This window comes from Pelobates fuscus, chromosome 12, assembly GCF_036172605.1.
Source record: "Pelobates fuscus isolate aPelFus1 chromosome 12, aPelFus1.pri, whole genome shotgun sequence".
In the NCBI taxonomy this organism is placed as follows: Eukaryota; Metazoa; Chordata; class Amphibia; order Anura; family Pelobatidae; genus Pelobates; species Pelobates fuscus.
The window spans coordinates 125,940,954-125,968,659 of NC_086328.1; the positions used below are offsets into that span (position 1 = coordinate 125,940,954).

The following is a 27,706-nucleotide window of genomic DNA, read 5'->3' on the forward strand; positions in this document are numbered from 1 at the left end:
CGGTTGTTTTGTACGATGCATTGCATAAAATGCTTAAACTAGTCCATAGAAAGAGCAATTAAATGCAGACCGCATCCACTGTCATCGGGTACCCCGGGGGTGGTGAGCGCTGTGTGTCCTACTTTTTCCAACAGTATGTACTCCTGTCACAGCTGCGGTGCTATACTATAACCATTAAAAGGACAGGTATCTGACAATAAAGCTTCCTTGAGGCTGTTTGTTGCTTTCACTAGAGTGACCTGATCCGTAATATTGAATATCTTTATAGAACTATTTAGGAATGCAGACTATGTCTTCCGAAGTCTCTGGACGTTCGTCATCTGGGTGGCATGTTGTACTTTTCTCTGCTGAACCTGTAGCTGTCTAGCGGCATTCTTTGGCTGGTAGAGAATTGTGGGAGCTGTAGTCGGGAACTACCTGAAGGATCATAGTTTGATTCTCATAACGTCACCTAAATTTTGGGGAATTTGAACAGGGGTGTTCACTAAACATGACTAAACGTGACTATGGCAAAGCTGGTGAATTTTTCCACATTGGCTATATAAAAAAAATTAAAATTCATTTTTGTTGTGCAGTGCGACAATCTTAGATGCTGACAGATTGATAGGATATTTTGACAGTAGCATAATAATAAGGTAATACGTGTGCAGAAAGCAGCTGATTAGGCTGCACATTTTAAATAATAATGGAAAACGGCAAATAAAGAATATAATCTTGTCTTGTGCATAACATAAATTATCCAGATTGCTCATATAGTAGTTCATACTAACTTGTAAAAGGTGATCTAACCCATAGGAAGTTCTCCTATATGGTATATAGGGTTAATACTTTTAAACCGAAATTTCAAGGCAATAAAAGGCTGTGAATGGGGTCAACATGGCACACACTGTAAGGAATCCAGGTAGGAGAGAGTTTTTTTTTTTTTTTAAACCACTTGAGAAAGCCCTAAGGAGAGAAATGCGTTGTGGAAATTTTAACAAACTATTTTAATAAAGGTATTTTGTCCACTTTCTTTGTTGTGAGTTAGCCATTTTATCTTTTTTTTTTTTTTTACCATTTTTATTATTTTACTACCTGGCATCTGAGTTTTACTTGTTCCAGAGAGATACTACTCCAAAGCATCCTTGGTGGTGATTATACCACTTACTCCCTATCATTGAGCAGTGCGTCTGCCCAATTAAATGTGAGTAACCATTTGGTATTTTTATACACTCTCCTGGTTTTATCACAGGAGCACTATTGTTGTTTTTTTTTTTTTTAAGTTGCATATAGTCCCCATCTGACGAGATATCTACTTAAAATACTCCCTCACGTGTCCCATAAGTGGGGATTAAACCACTGTATGCTGTTTATACTAGAGCTAGTTTTTAGCTCTTAAAAATGTGAGTAGAACCATATAGACTTTTTTTATTGGCTGCTACCTATTTGGGTTTTATTGCACTATAAGATTTTCTTTTCACTTTCAAACAGATCCCACAAACCCCTTAATCCCACTACTCCATAGATGTCTACCTCAGATAGAGCTGTGATTGTTCTCTCATCCAAAAGGTTTTACTGGACTCTTTTTGGACTGAGTGTATGTATGTATGTATGTGGTGTTGTTGTTGTTCTCTCTCTGTATTATATATCATTGTTTATTTCTATATTACTACTTGCTTATATTTCATTTTATATATTATCTCTGTGGCGCCACCTTTCTCTCCTTCCTTATACCTTATATCTATAGGGCCTGTGAGGGAGCCCTATCCTTTAGGTGTGCTGCTTTTTTAAGTATTTTTTTTTTTTATTCTTTATTTACTCGTGCAGAAGTGGTACATAAGTACCTAGTCTGCCACAACAGCAGAGAGATTATAAACAGGCATTCATTTGTATGACAGAGAAATATTAACGATTCTATAGCACTTTTTCTTTATATCAACTGCGTTTGATAGGGCATGCCGGAGGTTAGATGAGTGGCTTTTGGATTAAACAAGACATGTCCATGCTCATGAGAAAAACAAAGCCTAAAATTGTGGTTCTGAGACTGGGTATGGAGATAAGATGCGGTTGTGGGTAAGTGTTATTAGCTCAGAACCATGTTCCTAGTAAACGATACCTTTCAGGACCTTTGACTAGGACTGCTACCGGTGAAGGATGCTGTCTGTCCGTGTTTAACTTACATGGTGATCATGTGTGCGAGTGCTATCCCTACGGCTGTATTCCTGTCTCAGTGTGGTGCTCAGTGGCATATGTTTACTGTTTAATACCCCTAACCAAGGGAGCCAGCGGGGGGGTTGGGAGGGTTGTTAGCTCGCCGGTTAATTGTCTGTTAGCGGGCTCGGTGGGAGGTATCTGTGGTGAGTCCGGGTGCCCTTAAGGGGTGCCCCAGTGTGCCAGATAAGTACAGGTAGGAGACCCTATCACTCATGCTAAGATGTACAACTTATAAACTGGTAAACAAACATTCGTATCGTTATCGTCTGAGACCAGGTACTCATAGTCTATATGCATCTATCGATGCAGCGCGGTTTCCCAAGTCGGGGTGTGGGTCTGGGGTGGTGGGATCTGGCTTGATTCTCAGGATTAAGGCGAGATAGTAAAATTTGGTGCCGGAGCTGTCAGAAATGACGTCTGATTGGCTTGGTAGTTAGCTCCGCCCCCAGCCTTTATTTAAGTTTTTTTTTAAGCGCTGATCCTTCTGTACACTTTTCGCGGTAATGAATCAACCTATGCCCAGGCTAGGTAAGGGTATATCACCACTGTGACGTTCAGCTGCCAATACAAAGCAATCTACACGTCAGCCTGGACCCAGTAGCAGTATTTGCTCAATGCCCATCCCTGCAGTGGGATCGTACAGGGACCTGGGAAGCAGACCATGGTGTCTCCATCGGATCCTCCTGACAGTCCGCACCTGATGCTTGTATCACAACTAGATGCGTCGGGCTCTAGACGGGGGTTCAGCCGCAACTCCTTACTAGACCGCAGATGGGCTCAATAGCAACAAACTCCAGCAAAATTGAGGAATCTGCTTCCATTTAGCCGTGAGTGAGTTTATAAGAATTCCCAGATCATTTTGCACTTGCGGACCTTGGGTAAAATAGTCGCGTTGTGCTAAATGCAATAACCGCTGTGGAGCTATCTAACTGGAGTTTAGTGGATGACCTTGAAAGTTAAGTTCTAATTTTACGCCCAAATAGCCAGTATTAAAAATCTAGCTTGTTTATCCTATTACGGACCACAATGTTCAGTTAAGAATCACTTGGAATTCAGTAATTCCCTCTGAATAACCTTGACCACTCCCATCTATGGCTGACATTGATGGGAGCAGTCCTGACTGACACTATTTAATAAATTAAGTGTATCCAGACTTTTTTCATCTCTAATTCCCTCTGCCCTCGGATACTTGGAACCTGCTTGCTATGCAGTCTGAGGTGTCTACACACCATGATCTTGGGACTGTTCTATTTCACCAACCGTTGATTTGTTTGGTGGAAAAGCGTTCGCTGACCAAAGGAACAAGCATGTTGGTGACGAAATTATATTTACATAATCCATTTATAAAAATATAACTTTACTGCAGTTTTAACCAGACCTAACTCAAGTTATCTAAAAGTGTTACTCTTAACAAAAATATATCGTTTTATTCATTTTCATTTCATCACCAAAGAAGATATATTCTATCTCAAAATATCCACAAACCCACTAACCATTGCCAAGTAAAAATTCATCCCTGCTGATTGTTTTGTGGACACTCCAGGAAAGTGGCAAGTAACATGGAGAATCCAGAGCACGTACAACATTTTGTATAATGAAACCTATATTTGTTTCCCCAGAGACACCATGTGGAGGATCTTCACTGGCTCTCTGCAACTTGAGGAAAAGTCTAATGTTCTACTGCATGACCTCCGTGAAATTGAAGCCTGGATCTATCGCCTGCTGCGCTCCCCTCCCCCAGTGCCAGGACAGAAACGTGTTGATGTAGAGGTCCTGCCCTTGGAACTCCAGCCATCCTTGACCTTTGCCCTCCCTGATCCCTCACGGTTTTCACTGGTTGACTTCCCACTTCATTTGCCTTTGGAGCTTCTGGGAGTAGAAGCCTGCCTCCAGGTTCTGTCCTGCATTATGTTGGAACATAAGGTATGAGATTCTGTGCTTAGCCCATGAGGTTTCTACTAACTCGTAAAGTTACGAATTACAACTTAGTGAACACTTATTCCTCTTAACAAGTGTCTGGAGTTTCTTATGGTGCATATCTTTATACCTTCACATGTAATGGTTCAAAATATTTTATTTAGAGTAATTTCATATTACACTGTTTTGATACAATCTTTGGTCCAGTGGATTGAATGATACTTTGTTACAGGTGGTTATGCAGTCCCGGGACTACAATGCTCTGTCAATGTCAGTAATGGCATTTGTGTCTATGATTTATCCGTTGGAATACATGTTTCCTGTAATTCCCCTGCTGCCTACATGCATGGCTTCAGCTGAACAGGTATGACACATGACTTAAATCATACAGAGTTTCTACGACGTAGATCTTTACCTGTTCCTTACCTTAATTTTATATTCTGACCACACTGGATAAGAGGGCTGTATAACAAATGCAAGAAATATGTTGTATAATTAATGGAATCCTGTTTCCTTGTGTAGTTGCTGCTGGCGCCCACCCCATACATCATTGGGGTCCCTGCAAGCTTTTTCCTCTACAAGTCTGACTTCAGAATGCCAGATGATGTGTGGTTGGTGGATCTGGACACTAATAAGGTGAGGGCCCTCCACCTTTCTGGGTATTACGGATTCAGCACTTTTCTACTGCTGGATGACAATGTGAGGCTTCTTTTATTCCCCATGACAGGTTCTTGCCCCCAGTAATGCTGAGATACTCCCTGTATTACCAGAACCAGAGGCATCAGAACTCAAAAAGCATCTTAAACAGGTGAGCGGAGGTCACCAAATGCATATTGTCTCACAAAGCCAAAAGGTGCCGTATAGCTGTTATGCTTGTACTTTGGGTTTAATCAGGGTGCCCCCCTTTATACAACATTTGTAGATTTATTTTCTGCCTCTTTTTTTTTTTTTTTTTTGTTTCCCGACTACAAGTCCTGCTTTATTTCCCTAATATTTTCATTTTTAAGTTCTGTCTTTTCTTGTTGTCTTTGCATTCACGTCTACCCCTGTCCTACCACACCCTCTTTGCACATTAACCTCTGGCCCCCTCCCCTTTTCACAATAACCCTCAGCCTCCTCTTTCCGTATTCACCTCAACCCTACCCTCTTTCAGCATTGACCTCGATCCCACCTTCTTTCAGCATTGACCTCGATCCCACCTTCTTTCAGCATTGACCTCGATCCCACCTTCTTTCAGCATTGACCTCGATCCCACCTTCTTTCAGCATTGACCTCGATCCCACCTTCTTTCAGCATTGACCTCGATCCCACCTTCTTTCAGCATTGACCTCGGCCCCACCTTCTTTCAGCATTGACCTCGGCCCCACCTTCTTTCAGCATTGACCTCGGCCCCACCTTCTTTCAGCATTGACCTCGGCCCCACCTTCTTTCAGCATTGACCTCGATCCCACCTTCTTTCAGCATTGACCTCGGCCCCACCTTCCTTCAGCATTGACCTCGATCCCACCTTCTTTCTGCATTGACCTTGACGCATTAGCCTTACCCCCGCTGGTTCCGCATTATATAGTTTGTTGAATCTTCTGCTGTCTTTATAATAAAGTCAGACTTAACCAAAAGGCTTGGATGCTGTTCATCCTTTTTTATTCATTGTTGAATTATCTTATATAGTATTTCCAATAGTCTTTCACAGTGTTTAGAAATGGAATTAAGTTTATTATGAGAAGCACTGTTTTAAGCACCATTTATACAAGTTTTAATCTCAATTACCAAAAGTTGTATAAAAGGGGTGTATTTCCATTTTACTGCAATATTGTTAATTCTCTCATTTTATGCTTTTTGTATATATATCTATATATTTTTTACTCTATTGAACTTTTTCTCTTGCTTTTTTCTTTTTCTTTTTTATTTCTTTATTTATCATTTCCCCACCTTTTCTCCCTTTTATTTCTTTCACATCTTGTGCTCTGTAATTTTGTAAATTTTTTTTCCCTCCTCCATCTGTCTCTCTGTGCTCATGTGTCCGTCTTGTCTCTGATTGGCCGCTGGTGTTGTCATGTGACGTCCTCTCAGTGTCTGCACAGCATGTCCGTGATCACGCAGCAGCGCCTTCTCGCCTCAGATAACAAGGTTCCTGACATTCCTTCTTGTTTCTGGATTCCTCGTTTCCCGGTTTTCTGCTCGCAAACATGCACAGTGGCCGCTAGTGTCTGCTGGCTTGCATGTTTGCACTTCCTGTCGCACCACACAGGAAGATGAATGTATTCACAGCTTTTTCGAAGAGCGTGATCTTTTGTGTGTCTGATCGTGGCTGACTGACTAGTTAAACCGTTCCTGTTGTACAATCACCTTAAATTTCTGATTACATGGACCAATTTTCATTATGCCCTTTAAGAAAAATAGCCAAGTTACATTCTGTTTAATATTTCATAATAAGTTCCTTGTCGCTTTTGTTAATTACTTTTATTCCTCGCTATATGTCCCTTATGTGTGTGTGATCAGTATTTAGCGTATGGATGGCCCGGTTTTATAGTGTCTTTACAGAGCGGTAACCATGTGCTTTTCTCAATCAGGCCCTAGCCAGCATGAGTCTGAACACCCAACCCATCCTCAATCTAGATAGATTCCACGAAGGAACTGATTCAACACTATTACGAGGTCCGCACGATGCGCAAGGCACACCCTCTACAGAATTCAATCCCTTAATATATGGAAATGATGTTGATTCTGTGGATGTAGCTACACGGTGAGATGGATCTGCCTTTGAAGCATGTCTTTTTATTATTTATTATAGCACCCAAAACACATTGTGGTGCCTTAAAAGGACACTATAGACAACCAAAATAACTTTAGCTTAATGAAGCAGTTTTGATGTATAGATCATACCCCTGATGTCTCAATACTCCCATTTAGGAGTTAAATGTTTCTGTTTATGCATCACTAGCCACACCTCCCCTGGCTGTGACTCACACTGTCTGCATGAAATAAGGGTTTCATTTCCAATTAGATGTTAACTTGCTTTAGAAGTTTTTGTTTTGTTTTTTTAATTCTCTCTTGCCCTGTAAAGTGAACTTTAATCACACATAAGAGGATCCTACAGGGTCTAAAAGGCTATCAACAGAGCAGGAGATAATACATTTTAAATTAAACAGAATGTGATATAAAGAAGGTGTAAACATTAGATCTCTCTTTACAGGAAGTGTTTAAGAAGGCTGTGTCTAAGCCAGGATAGGTGTGGAAAGGCCTGTGTAAGCAAAGTGATTTAACTCCTAAATGGCAGAGAATTTAACAGTTAGACAGCAGGGGCATGATCTACACACCCAAACCACTCTATTAAACTAAAGTTGTTTTACTATAGTGTCCATTTTTAATGTATTTGGGGCCCTGATTCAAAAATTTACATCAGTTTTGCCTTTTCTCTATTTTCGAGTTATGGCATCCACCTTATATGCTGATTCAACTGGTCGTCCGTCAGAATGCAGGATCCTTAAGGCTTTAGACACCAAAATAATAGTAAATACAAAAGGTTAAAAAGAATTACAAAAATGCTACAATCACCCAGTGTAGGTCACCCAAACACAAAATTAGTGAATTAAAGGAACACTATAGTCACCTAAATTACTTTAGCTAAACAAAGCAGTTTTAGTGTATAGATCATTCCCCTGCAATTTCACTGCTCAATTCACTGTCATTTAGGAGTTAAATCACTTTGTTTCTGTTTATGAAGCCCTAGCCACACCTCCCCTGGTTTTGATTGACAGAGCCTGCATGAAAAAAAAACTGGTTTCACTTTCAAACAGATGTAATTTACCTTAAATAATTGTATCTCAATCTCTAAATTGAACTTTAATCACATACAGGAGGCTATCGCAGGGTCTAGCAAGCTATTAACATAGCAGGGGATAAGAACATCTTAATTAAACAGAACTTGCAATAAAGAAACCCTAAATAGGGCTCTCTTTACAGGAAGTGTTTATGGAAGGCTGTGCAAGTCACATGCAGGGAGGTGTGACTAGGGTTCATAAACAAAGGGATTTAACTCCTAAATGGCAGAGGATTGAGCAGTGAGACTGCAGGGGCATGTTCTATACACCAAAACTGCTTCATTAAGCTAAAGTTGTTCAGGTGACTATAGTGTCCCTTTAAAACTGTAAAAAATGGTGAGAGCACACTAGTGGTGTACATATAATAGCATATACATACAATATTACCATAAATGAGTAGATACCTGACAACCTTTGAAAGGATTGCTACCCGGGAAGGCTGGCCTCCAGATCAGTGGATAAACCCACGCATTATATCTTTGGGCTCGCACTGCAGGTGTAACTCCAAGCCGTGTTAGTATTCCTGCTTTCAATCCGTCGTAGTCTTGTGCTTGGCTGAGAGGCAAATCAGCATATGCTTTTTGGGATTCTCCACTGAGGCAAGGGGCTAACAATCCTGCCCACTGATCTGGAGGCCAGCCTACTTGGATGGCAATCATTGTATGTATATGTTATTATAGGTACACCACTAGTGTGCTCTCACCATTTATTTACAGTTTTAGACCAAACCAACTTTAGCTTAATGAAGCCGTTTGGTGTACAGAGCATGTCCCTGCAGTGTCACTGTTCAATTCTCTGCCATTTAGGAGTTAAATCACTTTTGTTTCTGTTTATGCAGCCCTAGCCACACCTCCCTGGCTGTGACTCACACAGCCACAACGTAAAAAAAATAGTTTCATTTTCTATCCGTACAGTGTGTTTACTTCAGAAGTTATCTCCTGCTCTGTTAACTTGAATCCCACCAGGAGGCTAATGCAAGCTATTAACAGAACAGGATATAAGACGTTCTAAATTAAACAGACTGCAATAAAGGAAGTTTAAACATTAGATCTCTCTTTACAGGAAGTGTGTAGGTTACATACAGGGGAGGTGTGACTAGGGCTGCATAACTATTTTTTTTTTTTTTTTTTAAACTCTTAAATGGATGTATTGAGGCGTTTAGCAGTGTTATTATTGTATTATTATTGGCACTTTATATAGTACCAACATATACTGCAGTGCTTTAGAATTGTAGAAAGGGAATTTTTACAGCTGACGAAGGCCCTGCTCAATGAGCTTACAATCTATGAGGATGTGAGGCAGCTTGAGAGATATATCTATATATCTTGCCCAATATTTAAATTTTTATTACTGCTATCTGCAGAGGTACTTATGGTGCTCGTGAAATCTGTGGCGGTAATTTGCATAAAAATAAAGCAAAATCACAATTCTGTAGGAAATTGAAGGAAAAAGGGGTGGGGGGGAGGGTGGGGGTGGGTATAAAATATAAAAGGGAATATTCAGCTTCGTAGTTGCTAGATAGCATATTCCTGTATTACTAAACCTCATCAATAACTATCACAGTAACTTTGAGGTAGCCAGAAAAGTACACCCTCTGCTATTGAACTGCTAACTCCCACAATGCATTAATAAACCAAAAGGAATGTAACTATACATGGCAAGTAGAATGGCAGCTGGAGGGACCACTAGTTTAAAAAATGTCGTTATGGGGCAGGGATTCATGAGCCAATGAAATAACTCTGTAGATAGATTAGTTTGCCTTCCATCGTTCTATAATATGTTACCCTAGGATGTACTTGGAAACTAGAGACCAATTAATGGACCTTTTTTGATTAAATAATTTACATTTGTTTCCATTTAAATCTAAACACTTTAAATTGTGTCTGCCATTTAATTACAGGGTTGCCATGGTTCGGTTCTTTAACTCCCCCAACATGCTACATGGATTTCAGATGCACACGCGCATCTTACGCCTCTTCCCTCGCCCTGTGGTGGCATTCCAGTCCTCCTCCTTCCTTGCTTCACGCCCCAAGACTTGGAGTTTTTCAGAGAAACTCTCCAAAACGCAGGCTGTGGAATACTTTGCTGAATGGTCTTTGAATCCCACTAACTTTGCCTTTCAAAGGATTCACAACAGTAAGTCATTCATCTTTCTCTACAACGGCCTACTTTATGTTGTCACGTTTTGTTTTTTTTCTGTCATATGGTGGCAGTCACATATGGGTTTTGCTCCTCCCTGTGGACAAGACTTTTAACAAGCTTATTAAAAAGGATCCTCCCCCTTTGGGTATAAAGGCTCAGACCGCAAAACCTACCCCAGTCTTCTTTCTTGTCCCGATAGGGATGGACAGGACTTCGTCGTTGGTGAGACACACAGGTTGCTGTCTGGGGGATCCGGTCCGAGAGCTGCCCGGGTGGTAAGCTGAGTGGCCCATGCTTCGTTTTCTTAATCGTTACGGAGCATACTGAGGTCTGTAATTTATGCCGAGAAAGTTTCCGGCAAATACTTCCGGGAGGCGGAGCTCGCTCTGAGCAAGCGCACAGCGGTGGAACACACGCCCGGGTGGTGTTTGCGTTCCACCTAAGCTTCCGGGTGCGCAAAGACGCATGCGCAAACGGAAGCTTAAAGAGATATTGCAACAAAAAAAAAACCGCGAAAATTTGAATTTAAAAGCTGTGCTAGTACCCACTGACAGCATGATGCAGATCAGAAGAGGTACGCCGTGTCACCTGCCCCCCCACACGGCTCAGAGGTATTTTGAGGTAAGATTTACAGAAAATAGATCTTTACTTTGAAATACTTTCTGAAGGAGAAAATACTTTCTAAGGAGTATCCGTTTAATTTTTTCAGATATGTCTAGTCCACCTGAGATGGATAAAGAGAAACTAACTCCCACGCCTAGAAAGGCTACAGTGAAGTCCAAACATATTGTTTGCAGCGAATGTGCAACTCCCCTCCCAGACGGGTCTAGGAAGAAAATATGCAGTCTGTGTACTGCAAACTCGTTGGAAAGAGAGAAGCAAAAGGATATGCAATCTTTCCTATCCTGGTTCCAGGAGAGTTTGTCCCAGACCTTGGACACGATTAAGGATTCTAAGAGGGTAGAAGCCCCCAGTCAACGAAAGATCAATAAAAGAAAAAGAGATTCCTCATCTGGATCATCTTCAGGGAAATGTTCTTCTTCTGTCGAACAGAAGATTCGGGTTCCTCATCCAGTGAACCAGTGGGTTTTCCATCAGAGGCAATCCGTAAATTTGTTAAAGAAGTGAATCTGACCATCCTACCTCAGGGAGCAGAAAATCCTAAGAGAGGTTTTTTTGTACAACAGAGCCTAGTTGATTCTATTTTTAGGGAATGGAAAAACCCGGAAAAACGTGCCTTTATTTCCAGACACTTCAAGGACATCTTTAAGCTGGCTAGCGACGTTATGTGGGAAGATCTCCCAAAAGTTGATGTTCAGGTGGCACAGATTGCCAAGAGAACCACGATCCCTATTGGAGAAACTGCAGCATTAAAAAATCCCATGGATAAGAGAGCCGAAACCTCGTGTAGGCGAGCTTATCAGACAGCCGGTTTCCAATGTAAAGCCCTTCTGGCAGGGGCAGCAGCAGCCAGAGCGAATGAAGTTTGGCTAAATCTAGTACAAGAAAATTTTTCATCTGGCCAGGTCGTTGATCTTAGTCACATGTTTCAGAACATGCATTTAGCGAATGAATTCCTTTTGGATATGTCAGTAGAAGTGATAAAATTGGCCTCCAGGATCATGGGTTTGACTTCGGTGGCAAGACGTGCCCTATGGTTGAGGTCTTGGTCGGCAGATACGGCGTCCAAGGCAGTCCTTTGTGAACTTCCTCTGGAAAAGGCTAAATTGTTCGGCGCTCCCTTAGAGGAAATCATACGTCAGATGTCTGAAACCAAGAAGGCACTTCCTCAGGATCGAAAAATTTCCTGGAGAGCAGGCTACAGGAATTATCAATCCAGGGGTAGACGAAAGACCACACTATTTTCAAAGAAAAGAAAAAAACCGAAAATTTGAACAGAGTAACGAAGTCAAGAGAAGCTTCAGAGACAAAGGGAAGCGTTTTTGACGCCAGAGGTGTAGGAGGACGACTCCAATATTTTTTACCGACATGGGAACAGACCACAAAGGATCCTTGGGTTCTAAGGATTATCCGAAAGGGACACATGATTGTTTTTCTGGAAAAGCCAAGATCAAGGTTTCTACTTTCATCCTACCAGTCCAGAAAGAAATCTCGAGCTCTAGATTGTCAGACCAGGATGCTTCTTCACAAAAGGGTAATAGAAAGAGTGCCACAGAAACGGGAATTTCGAGGAGTCTATTCAAGACTGTTTCTCGTTCCAAAACCAGACCACTCATTTCGGCCCATTCTGGATCTGAAGAGGATAAATCAGTTTATCCCTTATCACAGATTCCGTATGGAATCAATCGCATCAATTTTTCCCCTATTGCAAAACGGAGACGTTATGGTAAAAATCGACTTAAAGGATGCCTATCTACATGTTCCGATAGCCACTACTTCAAGGAAATATCTAAGATTTGCAATAAGAAGAAGAAGTCACACCGTTCATTTCCAGTTCAGGGCTCTACCTTTTGGTCTGTCCTCCGCTCCAAGAATCTTTACCAAAATCCTGTCTCCTCTAACTGCTCATTTAAGGGAAAAGGGTGTTTCTATTGTCCCATATTTAGACGACTGGCTACTGGTGGCACATACCGAAGATCAACTGCACGAGGATCTGCGGATCACTATAAAGTTTCTTCAGGACCATGGTTGGATTTTGAATCTAAAAAAATCAGTTTGCATTCCAACAAGAGTAATAGAGTTTCTCGGGTTCAAGATCGATTCAACCACCATGTCTATTTTTCTGCCCAGACGGAAGAGAATAAAGATCCGAAGATCGATTTCCAACCTCCAGAGAATGAAAAGTTGTTCATTCAGAGAGGCCATGAGTGTGTTAGGGCTTCTTACGGCCACTTTTCCCGCAGTCAAATGGGCAAGATCAAAGGTCAGACCTTTACAGTGGAACATCCTGACGTCTTGGTCAAAGAAGGAGGAAGGTCTAGACGAAAGATTCCTACTGTCCCCTCAGGTGAAAAAGCAGCTAGATTGGTGGATAACCTCAGAGTGCCTGTTAAAAGGCTTGTCCTTTCTACCAAAGGTCTGGCTGATAGTCACCACAGACGCTTGAAACTCAGGTTGGGGAGCCCACTTGGGTTCCACCATGTTCCAAGGAAAATGGTCTTCCAAAGAAGCAGAGGAATCCACAAATTTCAAAGAATTGTTGGCGGTTCTGTATGCTCTTCATCACCTCAGACCTTGGTTACTTCAAAGAGCGGTCAAGATACAGTCGGACAATCGTACGGTAGTCTCTTATATCAATCGACAGGGAGGAACCAGAGCGAGAAGGCTTTACAGTCTTTGTACAGCCGTTATGGAATGGGCGCAGAGAAATCTGGAAGACATTACGGCGGTCTACATAAGAGGCAGCGACAATGTTATAGCCGACGATTTGAGCAGGGGAAAGTGGGACCAAAAGGAATGGTCGCTAAACCCGGACGTATTCAGAATCCTAACTGTGAAATTCGACGTACCAGAAGTAGATTTGATGGCAAGAAGATCAAACAAGAAGGTTTACCACTTCGCCTCCCTATTCAGAACGGATCGACCCAGTTGGATAGACGCTCTATCAATAAGGTGGGATTTTCAGCTGGCTTACATCTTCCCACCTCTGCCCCTGATCCCAAAGGTTCTCCTCAAGATACGAACGGACAGGGCAGGGATATTGGCAATAATCCCTTATTGGCCAAACAGAGTCTGGTTTGCCGCCCTAATAGAGATGACCATCAGCTATTGGGAACTTCCAATGTCAGCTCATCTCATTGTGAACAGGAACCTACCCTTGAAGGTACTAGAGATGTTCAGATTGACGGCTTGGCTACTGCAAGGCTGATCCTTCGAAACAAGGGATTGCAGGATGAGAGAATAGCTGTCTTACTCCGCGCCACTAGAGTATCGACTTCTAGGATATACTTTAGAATTTGGTCCAAGTTTCTGCACTGGTGTAGGGATCACCGGTTCCCGATCTTACAACCATCAATTGATAACATTCTTCAGTTTTTACAAGAAGGCTTTGACGCTGGCCTGGGAGTCTCAACTCTCAAGGTCCAAATATCTGCTTTGAATTTTTTTCTTCTAAAGGATCTGGCAGCAAATGTTTTTATCAGAAGGTTTTTTAGGTCTATCAGCCTCAGGAGGCCTCCTAAACGATCAGTGTTTCCATCATGGGACTTAGCCCTAGTCCTTCAAGCCCTTAGTGCTACCCCGTTTGAACCTTTGGAGGAAGTTCCTTTAAAAAATTTTTTCTCTTAAGGTTTTGTTTCTGGTGGCCATCACCTCAGCCAAAAGAGTGGGAGAACTTCACGCCCTATCCTCCTCAGACGAATTCACTATTTTCCATGAGGACAAGGTGGTTCTTTACCCGAGACCATCTTTTCTTCCTAAGGTTTTATCTTCAAAGAATGTGAATCAACCTATTATTTTACCTTCCTTTTTTAGTGCGCCCTCATCCCTTCAAGAACACAGATGGCAAAAGTTGGACGTAAGAAGAGCGTTACGTATATATTTAAACAGAACAAAGGAATTCAGAGTGTCGGATCACCTGTTTGTTAATTTTCAGGGTCACTTAAAGGGTAAGGTATCTTCCCGTGGTACTTTATCTCGTTGGCTTATTCAGGCTATCGATTTGGCATATTCTTCCTCAGGTCTTCAGTCGCCTGCTGCTATCAAGGCCCATTCTACTCGAGCTATGGCTACCTCATGGGCAGAAAGAGCACTTGCATCTCCAGAAATCATTTGCAAGGCAGCATGCTGGTCATCTTACAACACCTTTATCAAGCACTACCGGCTAGACATTTTCTCTGCCTCTGAAGCTGCCTTTGGGCGTAAGGTGTTACAAGCCGTCGTGGCATAGTTCCCGCCCAGAGGGATTCTTGCTATATCCCATATGTGACTGCCACCATATGACAGAAAAAACAGAAATTTTTACTTACCGTAAATTCTTTTTTTCTTAATATGGTGGCAGTATTATAACCCTCCCTCTTTATTAAAGTAATTTTGCATTGGATATTGGATTTGTCTGATTTCTTTACTTGTCACGTACTGGGGTAGGTTTTGCGGTCTGAGCCTTTATACCCAAAGGGGGAGGATCCTTTTTAATAAGCTTGTTAAAAGTCTTGTCCACAGGGAGGAGCAAAACCCATATGTGACTGCCACCATATTAAGAAAAAAAGAATTTACGGTAAGTAAAAATTTCTGTTTTCTACTTGTCACTGTCCCCGTTTCCCTACAGACATGTTTGATCCAGCTCTGATCGGGGATAAACCCAAATGGTATGCTCACCAGCTCCAGCCCATTCACTACCGGGTGTACGATGCAAACTCACAGCTTGCTGATGCATTGAGTGTCCCTGTGGAGCGTGATAGTGACTCTGAACCTACCGATGACAGGTAAAGAGTGCCATCTGTCCAAACTGATATATTCATTGATTCATTTTATCTTCTATCATAGTCTCTATGACCTCTTCTTAATACACAAGTCTTGCATTTCTATAGTTCCTTTATTTATTTTTTTCTTTCATATAGGCCATTCATTTCCTTATCCTGTTTTTTTTAGCTATCTATTATTATTTATTATTATTATTATTTATTATTATTATTTATATAGCGCCAGCAAATTCCATAGCGCTGTACAATGGGATCTATCGATCTATCTCTTATGTGCATGAATAGGAAAAGTACAGTCTGTATGTGCTGGGCATGGGGTGGTACAAGCACAAGGAAATAGATATTGCGTTAGAGGTTCTGTGATTGGGTGGCTAAATATCTGAAATTTTCAAAGTGAAACTATTGGGTAAGAATGCATAAAGATAACGCATACAAAAATGACCCATCTTCAAGTTTCCTTTGGTGCACCATTTAGTGGGTACTTGCGCAGGAAGAGACTCTTATTCTGTAAAATCTGCACTTCAGATGTTTCTGGTAGTTGAAGACCACTTCCACTCATCCCTTAGGAAGAGTGATATTACACCATGAACTTGTAATAGCTAAATGCATCGCCCTGGTCACTGGTTCAGAAAACCAGGGTGTGCAGCTCTCGGCAGAGCCACAATTTGCTGTTCTGTTTAACATTTTGCTGCAGTTCTCTACCACTCCCAGAGCACACTTGTGATAGTTCTTAGTAATCCTTTAAGTTGTATCAAGTCTTAAGAGTTATATCACATATGACTTGGGCAAGCGAGCGTCAGCCACAAGAAGGAATTATGGCAATTTGATGTACATTTAAAAAGTTTTATTTGTAAAATATATATATTTTTTATTTTATTTTTGGCAAATCTATTTGTTTTTAGTTACCTTTCCACCACTATAGCTCTTTGGGACATATGTATTGTTCCCAGTCAAAGGGACACTAAATGATTCTGGACGTCCTCGCGCTTTGCATGAGGACATCCAGCGTCCTCTAAAACCCAATAGAAAAGTATTGATTCAGTGCTTTCCTAATGGTAGTCCTAATGCGATCGCAGCACTCACCGTGCATTAAGTCCCCCTGCTGGCTGATGTTGGGGGAGGACAAGCAGAGAGGTGGAACCTGAACATTGGAGCTGGAATCGGGTAACGTATAAAAGGATATTTAAAAAGATCTATAGCTATGGTGGGGGGAACGGGACCAAAGGAGGGGTGCATTGAAGGTAACTATTGTGCTACTAATACAGCTTTGTATATTTGTATTCCTAGCACTATTGTTTTCCTTTAAATAAATAGCAGAGTAAGTAAGTGCGTGAGAGATTAAGTGTCTGTTGTGTTTAAAATGCACAGAGCAATAGAAGAAGTGTAAATGCTTGTTCTTGTTCCAGTGGCAGTGATAGTGTGGATTATGACGACTCCAGCTCCTCATACTCTTCTCTCGGAGACTTTGTCAGTGAGATGATGAAATGTGATATTAACGGCGACACGCCAAGTAAGTAAACGTTAGTGCGCAGTTAGATAGAAACGTTTTGGGAGGAAGCGTTTTGTGATGTTTCACTTTGTTTAATAGTTGTGGACCCGCCTGAGCACGCAGCCCTTGGTGATGCCAGCGAGGTGGAGTTTGATGACTTCCAAGAGTACTCTGGGGAGGTAGAAGATTCTGCGCAAGACAGTGAAAACTCCCCCGATAACAACCACCAACGCTCTGGATCTAGCACCACTGCCAGTAGCAGCCCCAGCACAGTCATTCATGGGGTAAACACGGTGAGATAGAGATTAGGACCGCTTGATAACTGCCGAAAGAGCTAACTCCTTGAAATGCTAGGGAATTAATTGGCTTCACGCATATTTCAGTGCCGTTATTGTTTACAATAGAGATGTGAGCTATTTCCGAAGATTAAATGCTGAACGTTTGTCATTGTTCATTCAACAGGAATCCACTGACTTAACGGAGACAGATGAGAAGGTCCTAGGAGGATTGCAGAATCACTTGCCGGCTCTGCCACCCTCGTTCAACCGCTTGGTTATGGAGAGGCGAGAGAGTGAAGCGTCTGTTGGAACTGTGGGGGAGACTCGGAGAAGGGAATATGATAACCCCTACTTTGAGCCACAGTATGGATTTCCCCCCGAAGAGGAGAGTGAGGACAGAGAGGAGAGTTATACCCCCATGTTTGCCCAGAATATTAATGGAACACGGTAAGAGGGCAGTATGGTCTAATCCTTTATCACAAATCATTTCAATATTATACACACAACTGATATTTATTTGTACATTGCACATTTCAGTATTCTAAATATTCCTTAATAAATCTCTATTCTCTCTAAGCACCCCAAATTACTTCATCTTAAAGGAACACAATAGGCACCCAAACCACTTAATCTCAGAGAATTATACAATTTAATTAAAAATAATGTAACTTCCTAAAGGAACACTCCATACCTTAAAGCACTTGCTTGCAGAGATGCTTCAGGTGTCGATAATGACCCCTCTTCACCACTTCAGAAAAATGCAGATCTCAAGAATAGTCAGTACTTTATAAAGTAACAAGGTGGCACCCTCCTGGTTGTCAAACTCCTAGGTGATGCATTTCCTGTTCAGGCTTGTGGTATTCTTGCGTGGTCATTATAACATGTGGGAGACCGCCCATGCTATAATCATGTAGTGCTTTTCAAACCTCTGTATAGTCCTTTCTGTTGCTTATCAGGCCACAAATCACTGGTCTTGCCCTTTTATTTATTTGTAATCGCTGTTTCAGCTCCCAGAAGCCTCTGCTCCGTCCCAGCAGTCTTAAGCTTCCAAGTGATTCCGATGCAGAGACCGATTCCAGAGGGAGCTCCCCAACTTCAACTGTGTCAAATGCCAGCAGCAATAATGAGGGCTTTGGAGGAATCATGTCATTTGCAAGTGGGTACTCTGTGCACAATATAAAGCTTTAGTATGCAAGGAGTGGACGTTAATAGCAAGACGCTTGCTTTTGGTGGTGGTGACAGTCCATTAAGTTTTTTACAATAAGATTAAGTTCTTCCCATCAGGAAGAACCTACATCCTTTTCTCTGTAGACCTTTAATGTGGTGCTACATAAATATATGCACTTATATTGGTTGTGGAACTGTGAATTCAAAATGAGAGGCAGTAACGGGGAACTAGCCAAGCATGGTGCTTTGCTCAGTCTGTTTTCCCTTTCTTACTGTAGTAGAAAATGTTTCGATATCACATTTTAAATAACCATCCAGCCAGGCCATTGTTATTGCTTAGCAGTGGGCCTTCCTGCCTGGAACAAGGGCGCTAGATGTAATCTGAGCACACGATCATTGTGTGTACAGTAAACTAAACCTACAAACAATCCCATCCATTAACGGTCTGTGTACCACACCTGAGCCTGACGCCTAGTATCTAAATCATCTCATATTGTCAAAGTAGCCACTATCCATCACTAAAACACAATCGAAGGAGTGGCCTCGAGGACCATGCTTCTTTCTGGATTGGTTGTACATGTCTGTTTCAAAATCAACTCTGGACAAAAATCTAATTTTAATTGTAAATTGTATTAAATGCTGGCTCGCCAAATCTTTTTATTTTTTGGGAGGAAGAAATCTTTGTTTAAGCTTTCTTACCTGCACCCCTGTCCTGTGAAATAAATAAAATAACCGAATACTGCAGGGTTTTTGTTTTTAGTAATTTCATTTAAGAAGATAAATGATTCCGAGTTAAACTGGTCAGCGGGCCAATCAGGATGAGACAGAGTGAGGAAGGGGCCAAAAAGAAAGCTAGAATTGAAATTTCTGTGTGGACCAGATCTAAAACATATTCCAGTGCTTCTACAATGAACCTTGAAGATTAGATTAGTAGAACCAACTACTATTTATTTTATTTTCATTTTATTTTTACACATTCTTTTTTTGTCATACTTTTAACTTTACAGAATTGTAAGCAAAACATTCTACTCTGTTTGAGAAATGTGAACGTTTGGAAGTGGCAGTTAGTCTCTGCGAGTCGTTGGGAATCCACTAATTACTGCTTTAATAAAATCCGTTTTCCATTTCAGGTAACCTGTACAAAAGTCACAGCAGTACTTTCAGCTTGTCCAGTCTGACCCTGCAAAGCAAGAGTGGACGAGATAAGGCGACCCCCTTTCCCAGCTTAAAAGGTGAGTCCTCTGTGAGGGTCTTAGAGAGGTATAGAGTGGTATTCCCTACCACAGCTTGAAAGGTAAGTGCCCTTAACTACAGTAGAGGATAGTGGTAGATGGGACCGTTCTTTCCATGTTACAGTAAGTAAGTAGCCCATATATGAAAGGGATTTTTGGAATGATGCGGCTTACTGTATGTCTGCTGCGTTGGGTGGGGCCTTCATTTCCATCAATCACTCCATCGTATCCATTTATTTCCCTTTATTTTTGGGGGGTGGGGGAGGAGGGTTGCCTGCAACATGCTGGATGACATAGGTCATTGACGCTTTTGCCATTTCCTCTCAATTGCTGCATGGTTCTACCACTCTTGGTCAAAGGCCAACTGGAGATGTCTGGGATAGTGGAAAAAGGTTAGTATGACTTCCTCTGATATTGGTAGCTGCACCCGCAGTCCTCGTCTTCTTTTAGTTGTGTAAGAGTGTTTTTGATATATACTGCTGTAAGAGTGTACCTGTTTGATGAATGTGTAAAGGAGGAGATTACATTCGTTGTATATGGACCGAGGCAAAATAGTGCTGTTTGTTCTACGTACATTTTAAATAGTTGGTCAGATTCTAGAAATCCATACTGGCTGCAAGTGTTTGGGTTTTTTTCTTCTGAAAGGAATGGAGCATTTTAGTTATGAAGAAAGGTTAAAAAATTTAAATCTCTTTAGTTTGGAAAAACGGCGCCTGAGAGGGGATATGATAACATTATACAAATATATTCGGGGCCAGTACAAACCATTATCTGGAAATCTATTCATAAACAGGGCTATACATAGGACACGAGGTCACACATTTAGGCTTGAAGAAAGGAGATTTAATCTAAGGCAAAGAAAAGGTTTTTTTACAGTAAGAGCAATAATGATATGGAATTCTTTGACTGAAGAGGTGGTTTTGTCAGAGTCTATACAGATGTTTAAACTGCAATTGGATAAATACTTGCAAAAACACAACATACAGGGATATAATTTCAAATTAGTGAGGTAATAGCTGCTTGATCCAAGGAGACATCTGACTGCTATTTTGGGGTCAAGAAGGAATTTTTTCCTAGTTTGTTGCAAAATTGGAAGCGCTTCAGACTGGGTTTTTTGCCTTCTTTTGGATCAACAGCAAAAGCATATGTGAGGAAGGCTGAACTTGATGGACGCAAGTCTCTTTTCTGCTATGTAACTATGTAAGTCTGACTGTAGGCACCAACAATAAGGATGACCGCTGTGCATCTGTACCTGGCCAGTACAGCAAAGGAATATTTGTCATATTTGCAAGCCCAAAAAGAACAATAAAAGAAGACTTTGTAATTTAGTTCAGAGATTGAATTCAATGTATTGATATGCACAGAGAATGTATTGACTGCTGATTTAGGGCACAGCTGTAAAAGCGTAATGCGCTACCAATAAGATTGCGTGGGTGCTTCTGTGCCCGCCGAGTTACAGGTTTCACTCCATACCAGTGTTTGTCTTCACCACCTACACACTATGAACTTATAGACTGCTGTGCTATAATAGGATTATACCGGGCTTAACACTTTAAGTCGTGCTCTACAAACCAGTTACCTGCATGGGTGGAATTTTCACTCAACGTTGGCTAGTGGTAATTTTGAGCCGTGGGATTATAAAAATGTTTATTGTTGCATTGAATGTTTGTTGTAGATAGAGGTGATTTCCTTAGTTCCCTTTTTCTTTTTCTTTTCTTTTCTTTCCGTTCTGTTTTGTTTATTGTGGCAAAAGCACGAGGATAAATTGCATTCATCTTTAACATATCCGTCCCCTCACCGTGCCCCACTGACATACATAATTCTAAGTACATTTCAGGGCTATGACCAGCCATTTCATCCAATCATAATCATTCCATTACTTGGGTCCTTGGGGCAGTCTATTGTGTGATCTAATTTAGCGTAAACAGTAAGTGTTCCAAGTGGTTGTAAAGTGTGAATCCCGAAAGGAAATCTGACTGTGTCCCTTGATTTATAAGGTGGGGAGCGGTAGAATGTCCTTGATTTACCGGCCTGTTTTGGATTCTCTTGACTCTTTATTTTTTATATAGGGAATTCCAAAGTACTGTTACTTGTGTAAGATCAAGCTGCCATATTGTAGATGGACCCTAGCTGGCAACAGAGCCAGGTTAGCACCGTAGCTGTTAGTTATTACTGATGATTGGCTGTCACTAACCTTGCATTTTGTGTCCCAGTATTTGGGCTTAATACTATAATGGAGATAATTGCAGATTCCGGGCCTGCCCCTACAGAAGGTGGGTGCCTGAAGCATGGGCTATGCATGTTACAACATTCCCAGCATCCTCTCTGCCTCCTCATTAGTTCGCCATGATAACACAATGCCTTGTGCTTGACATGTTGGTGTTTTTGGCTGTGTCTCAGTTGTCCTCAGGCACGTGACCATATTCTTCCGCCTTCATGCATTTCACAGCTCATGGGGTCCCAGGAGCCTTGTCCCTGTTTTGTTTGTCTCTTTGCTGAATTTTAGTTTTTCTTTTTACTTGATGTGTTTTACTGCCGTGATGCCTGCTGTTACTCCCTCTCCCTCTGTATAATAGCTGCTCTGAAATTATTCTCCCACAGCCAGTAACAGACGTGCGCTGGTAGATCAGAAATCATCAGTCATCAAACACAGTCCAACAGTCAAAAGAGAATCTCCGTCTCCTCAAGGACGAGCTAACAACTCCAGGTATACAGCCAAGCACTTAAATTGGGTCGGTTATTGCTATTGAATTGACAGGTCTTCATTCCCTTGCCCAAGTAAATGCTTTTGACCTGCTTTATTGACTGACTTACTGGTATTATAGTATAAATATCTCATAAATGATTTAACCCAATTAAGGTTGGATGTCACGTTGGACCTCCAAGCGGCATAGCAACTTTAAATGAGATTAAAAAAAACATTGCGAATCTCTTATTTTTGTAAACAAAAGTTTGTGATGCTCCATCTTATTCTTTAAAATGTAATTTAAAGATTTAGCGATTGACGTCACCATCCAGTTAAGTCCTTGCACAGCCAGTTAAATTGGAGCAGGAGAAAGAGAAACTCCTTTAAGTGGCTACTAAGACCGGTGGCAGATTTTACATGCGCTTTCTAAGGTGCTAAATCCATATATTCGTCTCCTGTTCAGAGACTGCTGCGCAGCTTCAGGTGTCAGGCTGGTTACATTTTTGTTTCTACTTCGCAGTGAGAACCAGCAATTCCTGAAGGAAGTGGCATTGAGTGTCCTGGATGGACAGGGAGTAGGCTGGCTAAACATGAAGAAAGTACGGCGCTTGTTGGAGAGCGAGCAACTCCGCGTCTTTGTGCTGAGCAAACTGAACAGGTCCATCCAGACAGAGGAGGACAATCGGAATAATGTCATCCCAGAAGTGGTGAGTGACAAACGTCATGGCTGTTAAAAAAAAAAAAAAAAAAAAAAAAAAATGGTCCGATAACTGCAAATGGCCAACTCTCTCTTAGTCTGCAGCTGCCTGGGGGTTTATCACTAAACCGCGATCTTTGCTAGTGTCCGTTTGGGCCAAATAGAAAAAGGGAAAATACTTTACTGTTATGACTTAGATCACGTGTCGCTGTTTTATCAATTCTGTTTTCATCTTTGGAAAAAGTGGAGTTCCCCCTTTCTTGGTGAAATTTGAATAAATGATATGTATGTTAGTAATTATTGTAGTATATCTAATATATTCTACTAAGATTATTAATAGCATAATTCTCACGAATCAATAATTATGTCAGTAAATTTGTTATTTTGTGTGTGTTGCGCAAAGCAGTGATTGCAGATTTCCGTATTCCTCCTGTACTTCAATGCAAAAAAAGTTAACATTTAAAATAAACAAACCAGCATCTACTCTACACTGAATAGAGTCTGATTAAAATGTATGTAATTGCCTGTAAGATGGGAGCAATTAAAATAGCTTTTTTGTCACTTTTGTCTGCAATAGTGTGAAAGCTGATCTGAAATATCTAACAATGTGACAAATATAAGCGTAATATCGATTTAAAAACGAAACACTACAGTAATAATGGATGCATAAATGGGCAAACACTGCCATCTTGTGACCAAAGTAGATAGACGTCTTTGTGTTAAACAGGTTTAGGGTTTTTTAATTTTGTATCCCAGAGTGAATCCAATTGCAATCTAGATAGATAGAAACGTATAGAGATAAAGAGAGAGAGCTATAGATTTAAAAAATACAAATAAAATAAGAAACACAGGCCCAGAGTGATTCTCCGGCAGTTCTTTTTGTTGTATAAAGGGATGTACACCTCTCACTTTCTTCCTCGCTTTCACATTCATTTCCAGTCTCCTTTTTACCTAGTAAGTATTGGGTTATCATAAAATGTTAAACTAACAAAAATTTACAGGAATTTACCATGTTGTATCAGTGGTTATGGTGATTGGATTATTGAGGTGCAGTCTCTGTGATGCAGCCCTCCTCTCACTGCAAGCTTGGCCACTTTGAACTGATAACACTGAAGTGAAATGTGTGCATTTCCTCAGTGGTAAATGACAGCCCAGGCTTTGGGTGCCCATTGAGCCTTGGTGTTTGTCAAACCGCTCCAATGATCTAACATGATCGGATGAAGACTCCTTGCACTATAACTACTATAATGAACTGTACTGTCTCCCAGTACATTGGCAGAGACTGCCTAACCACTGTTGGGCACTGACTTTGGGCGCTCTTGTCAATATAGACAAAGTATGTCTGCCAGCAAATATGCCAACTGTGTGCCACACACAGCATTCGCCTTATTGACCTAATACATGTTATTGACTTCATTGTAAAGTTGTGGAACAAATGCCCATTTCACTCAGTCATTTAACTCCGTGTTTTGTTTCTTGTACTCAGGAGATCAACAAGAAGGTCTACAAGGGGATGCTGGATTTATTGAAGTGCACAGTGTCCAGTCTGGAGCAGTCATATGCCAATGCTGGGCTGGGTGGCATGGCAAGTGTCTTCAGTCTGTTGGAAATAGCGCACTCCCACTATTACAACAAAGGTAAGAAATACGGGAGAACCACTTCTCAAAGGGGGAGTAGGAGCAAAGCGCTCAGCACGTGGGAGGTTCCTTTAGCGTTGTTTACATTGAGAGGAATGCTGTTATGATCAATGGAATAACTCATTTTACTCTTTTTTTCCATTCCTTCACCGTCTTTTCTTCTGAATCTTTCTTTCTCCCTCCCCTTGCTGTCTCTACATCTTGTCTGCTGGTTTAATCCTTCACCCCTATCTCACTTTGCTCTCTTCTCTATGCATTCTCTGTCCTGCTCCTCCTTTTAAGAACCTGAGAAAAGGAAATCAAGTCCTTCTGGAGATGGCGCTGTTACCCCTATGTCTAGGGATCCTGTTTCTGCCCTGAGGGGAGAACTTCGGCCTACCCCCCAACTACCTGCACAGCAGTTGTTACCCCGCCAAACTAGCCCTGCAGGCAAAGGGGCCCGAGAGTTTGACACCCGGAGTCTTAAAGAAGAGAATTTTGTGGCTTCAATTGGTGTGTATAGATCAGCAGAAAAGGGTACATCAGGCATCGCTGCCAGGCTCCCACTGCATCACCCACCTTGGCATCACCGCTCGTCCCTGTCCACCCCCATTATTCGCGTTCCGAATCACCCCATGGCTCTATTATTCTTTGGGATTCCTACTGTCCAACATGATGATAATGCATCTATTGGAGAATATATATATATATTATATATATATGTGTGCGCAATGTTATGAAAATATATATAGAAGGTATAGAATGGCTATGAAGCTTGGAGGCTAGGTGCGGTATAACAGGCAAAGTTTGTGTGACCCATTGCTGCTTTGATTAGTAGTGCTTCTCCAAAATTCTACAGATTTGGAATTGGAAAAATGTTTGTAGCAGTCTACCACCTTCCTTTTAACCCTGTGCAACCCTGTTTTTTTATTTTTTTTATTTATTATAATTTCTGTCCTTTTATTAAGGCAGTCACGTGGTCACAAGACAATAACATGGCTGATTGGAATCAATGCAGTTGATGTCACTGAATCATGTTGGGCTTTAAGCTGTTAGTTGTAGCTTCCAAGGTGTCTCTAGAATGAGTGGACTTCGGTCATGTCTGTGCAGTGTTTCACTTACAGAGAGTTCCATCTCTGTATGAAAGAGAAATACCCAAACCCATCCCTGGTGGTTGTAATCCAGAGTTTTAGGATTTCCCCAAATGTAATAAAGACTATGAAAGCGATGTGTAATCAGAAGTCTCGTACCAGCCATATTTTCTTAGTAGGATAATGACAAGAAAATCATATTGAATTACAGTCAGGAGTACACAACCCCACCAACTTACCGTAAATTGCTTTTGAAGAATAGATTCTGTGTTGAGCATGTTGGGGGGGAATATTTACAGGCAAAGCCGTTTGAAACTTGCTTAGCCAGTTTGAAGTTCCAAGATGAGAGAGATCTATATCGACATGTATAAAACATACAAAGATTTCCAGGTGTTGACATTACATTCATTTACTAAATAGCGTGTTCATGTTGTCAAAATGTTTTTGAAATTTTTCTAAATATAAATGTTGCAATTCTGTACTAAACCCCCTGCCCACCCCCCACAAACTATATTAAGTAATAGTTATGATTTAAAACATTGTGATCTGTCTGATGCTATTAAAATCGGTAGTTTAAGTTGTAACGCTGCTATCATATAACATTAGCCAGTGCTATATGATTGCATGTTTATGTTACCAAATGTTATTTTTATTTTGTTTATTTCTTTCTTTATTTTTGGGGGGTCACATTCCTGAGCAGAAATTTCCACAGCTCATTAATTCTGGCATCACCGTTTGTTACTTGATTGTAAACTGCTCTATTTCTACATACATATATATATATATATATATATATATATATATATATATATATATATATATATATATATATATATATATATATATATATATATATAGTGCTGTGTGTGTGTGTGTGTGTGTGTGTATACATACAAACATATATGATAAGATATTTATGTATACATGCATAAATATATATGTTGCAGCTACTAATCGTGCCTTTTCTCTCTCTAACACTCTCTCACCATCATCCACGCGCTCACACTGATACATGTCTGAAGGTATCTTGCATCCTCCCCTTGCTCCGATTTGGAGAAGGGTGGGGGTTTGTCTCTGTACCCATTTTTTAGCCTGTCTGATTCGCCTCTGACTCTCTCTCTTTCTTTCCTGCTTGCAATGCATCTTGGGTAGAGTTGTGGAACAAGCACCTGGAAGTGAAAAAGCAAAAATCTATGGAAAAACAGAGTAAGAAACCCTGGAACCCCCTCCTCAAACCTTTCCCAGATCTGCCAGCAAGGCGGCCCCAGGCTCATATACCACATTAAAATGAATTTGGTATGGTTTAATGTGTATATGACTCTGTGTCCATACAGCAGGGACCTGCAGCTTGTTGTAGTGTATGCAAACCTTACGATTTGGAACCAAATGATTAACTGTTGCCAAAGAGGTAATTTATGCAACACAATAAAGGATCATGCTGTATGTCCTGATGAAGCTTTTATTGGTGCACAGCGCTGTCACCTCTGTTCTCTTATGCTCTTCCTGCCATGGTGTTTCAGGCTAGACCATTGAGGGGTCCATTCACAAAGGATTGATGGTTAATGTTAAGTCTGCGGAACCCTACTGAGTTCAGCTGAATTTGGTAAAATCTCTTCTTATAAAGCCCCAGCTTCTGGGTAGATGAAACATACCAGAAATGCTGACAAATCTGGTTGAAACGGATGAGGTATTGAGGCGCCTCCTCAGTTAGAGGAGTCTAGAGGTGTCTACAGGGCTTGCTTTTGTGTTCAGTAGACTTTCAAATAACCCTTTTGGCGTTGGAGACTCAATTTGGCCAAAATAATCAGTCTTTTCCCAGCTCCGTGAATAGAGATATAAGCTGTTTTTACCTGCAAAACGAATCGACCCCTGAATGTCCATAGTCCTGATATCTAGATGTTAACGTGTGTGTGCTGTGAGAAAGGGATCCACCTTTTAAGAGACTTTTCAGAACTTGGATAAAGCCAACCCATTCTGAAGACTCTGGGGTGTGCTG

At 41.1% G+C, this 27,706-nt stretch overlaps 1 protein-coding gene across 18 annotated transcripts in view; it reads left to right on the plus strand.

Moving 5' to 3' along the window:
• The window catches only part of MADD (MAP kinase activating death domain), a 67,066-nt gene that overhangs the window by 19,947 nt on the left and 19,413 nt on the right, over positions 1–27,706 (plus strand). For 4 of the 18 annotated variants that reach the window (XM_063438192.1, XM_063438199.1, XM_063438201.1 and 1 more), the window contains exons 4-21: positions 3,813–4,116; positions 4,343–4,474; positions 4,633–4,746; positions 4,838–4,918; positions 6,181–6,237; positions 6,681–6,853; positions 9,832–10,067; positions 15,301–15,457; positions 16,861–16,964; positions 17,043–17,236; positions 17,406–17,668; positions 18,229–18,377; positions 19,519–19,620; positions 21,834–21,893; positions 22,222–22,327; positions 22,827–23,013; positions 24,490–24,640; positions 24,923–25,132. In XM_063438192.1, coding sequence (XP_063294262.1) covers positions 3,813–4,116; positions 4,343–4,474; positions 4,633–4,746; positions 4,838–4,918; positions 6,181–6,237; positions 6,681–6,853; positions 9,832–10,067; positions 15,301–15,457; positions 16,861–16,964; positions 17,043–17,236; positions 17,406–17,668; positions 18,229–18,377; positions 19,519–19,620; positions 21,834–21,893; positions 22,222–22,327; positions 22,827–23,013; positions 24,490–24,640; positions 24,923–25,132 — 2,780 coding nt within the window. Of the gene's footprint in view, positions 1–3,812; positions 4,117–4,342; positions 4,475–4,632; positions 4,747–4,837; positions 4,919–6,180; positions 6,238–6,680; positions 6,854–9,831; positions 10,068–15,300; positions 15,458–16,860; positions 16,965–17,042; positions 17,237–17,405; positions 17,669–18,228; positions 18,378–19,518; positions 19,621–19,979; positions 20,013–21,833; positions 21,894–22,221; positions 22,328–22,826; positions 23,014–24,489; positions 24,641–24,922; positions 25,133–26,862; positions 26,917–27,706 lie in introns of all 18 variants that reach the window. The other 14 variants (XM_063438203.1, XM_063438204.1, XM_063438206.1 and 11 more) reach the window with 7 other exon arrangements.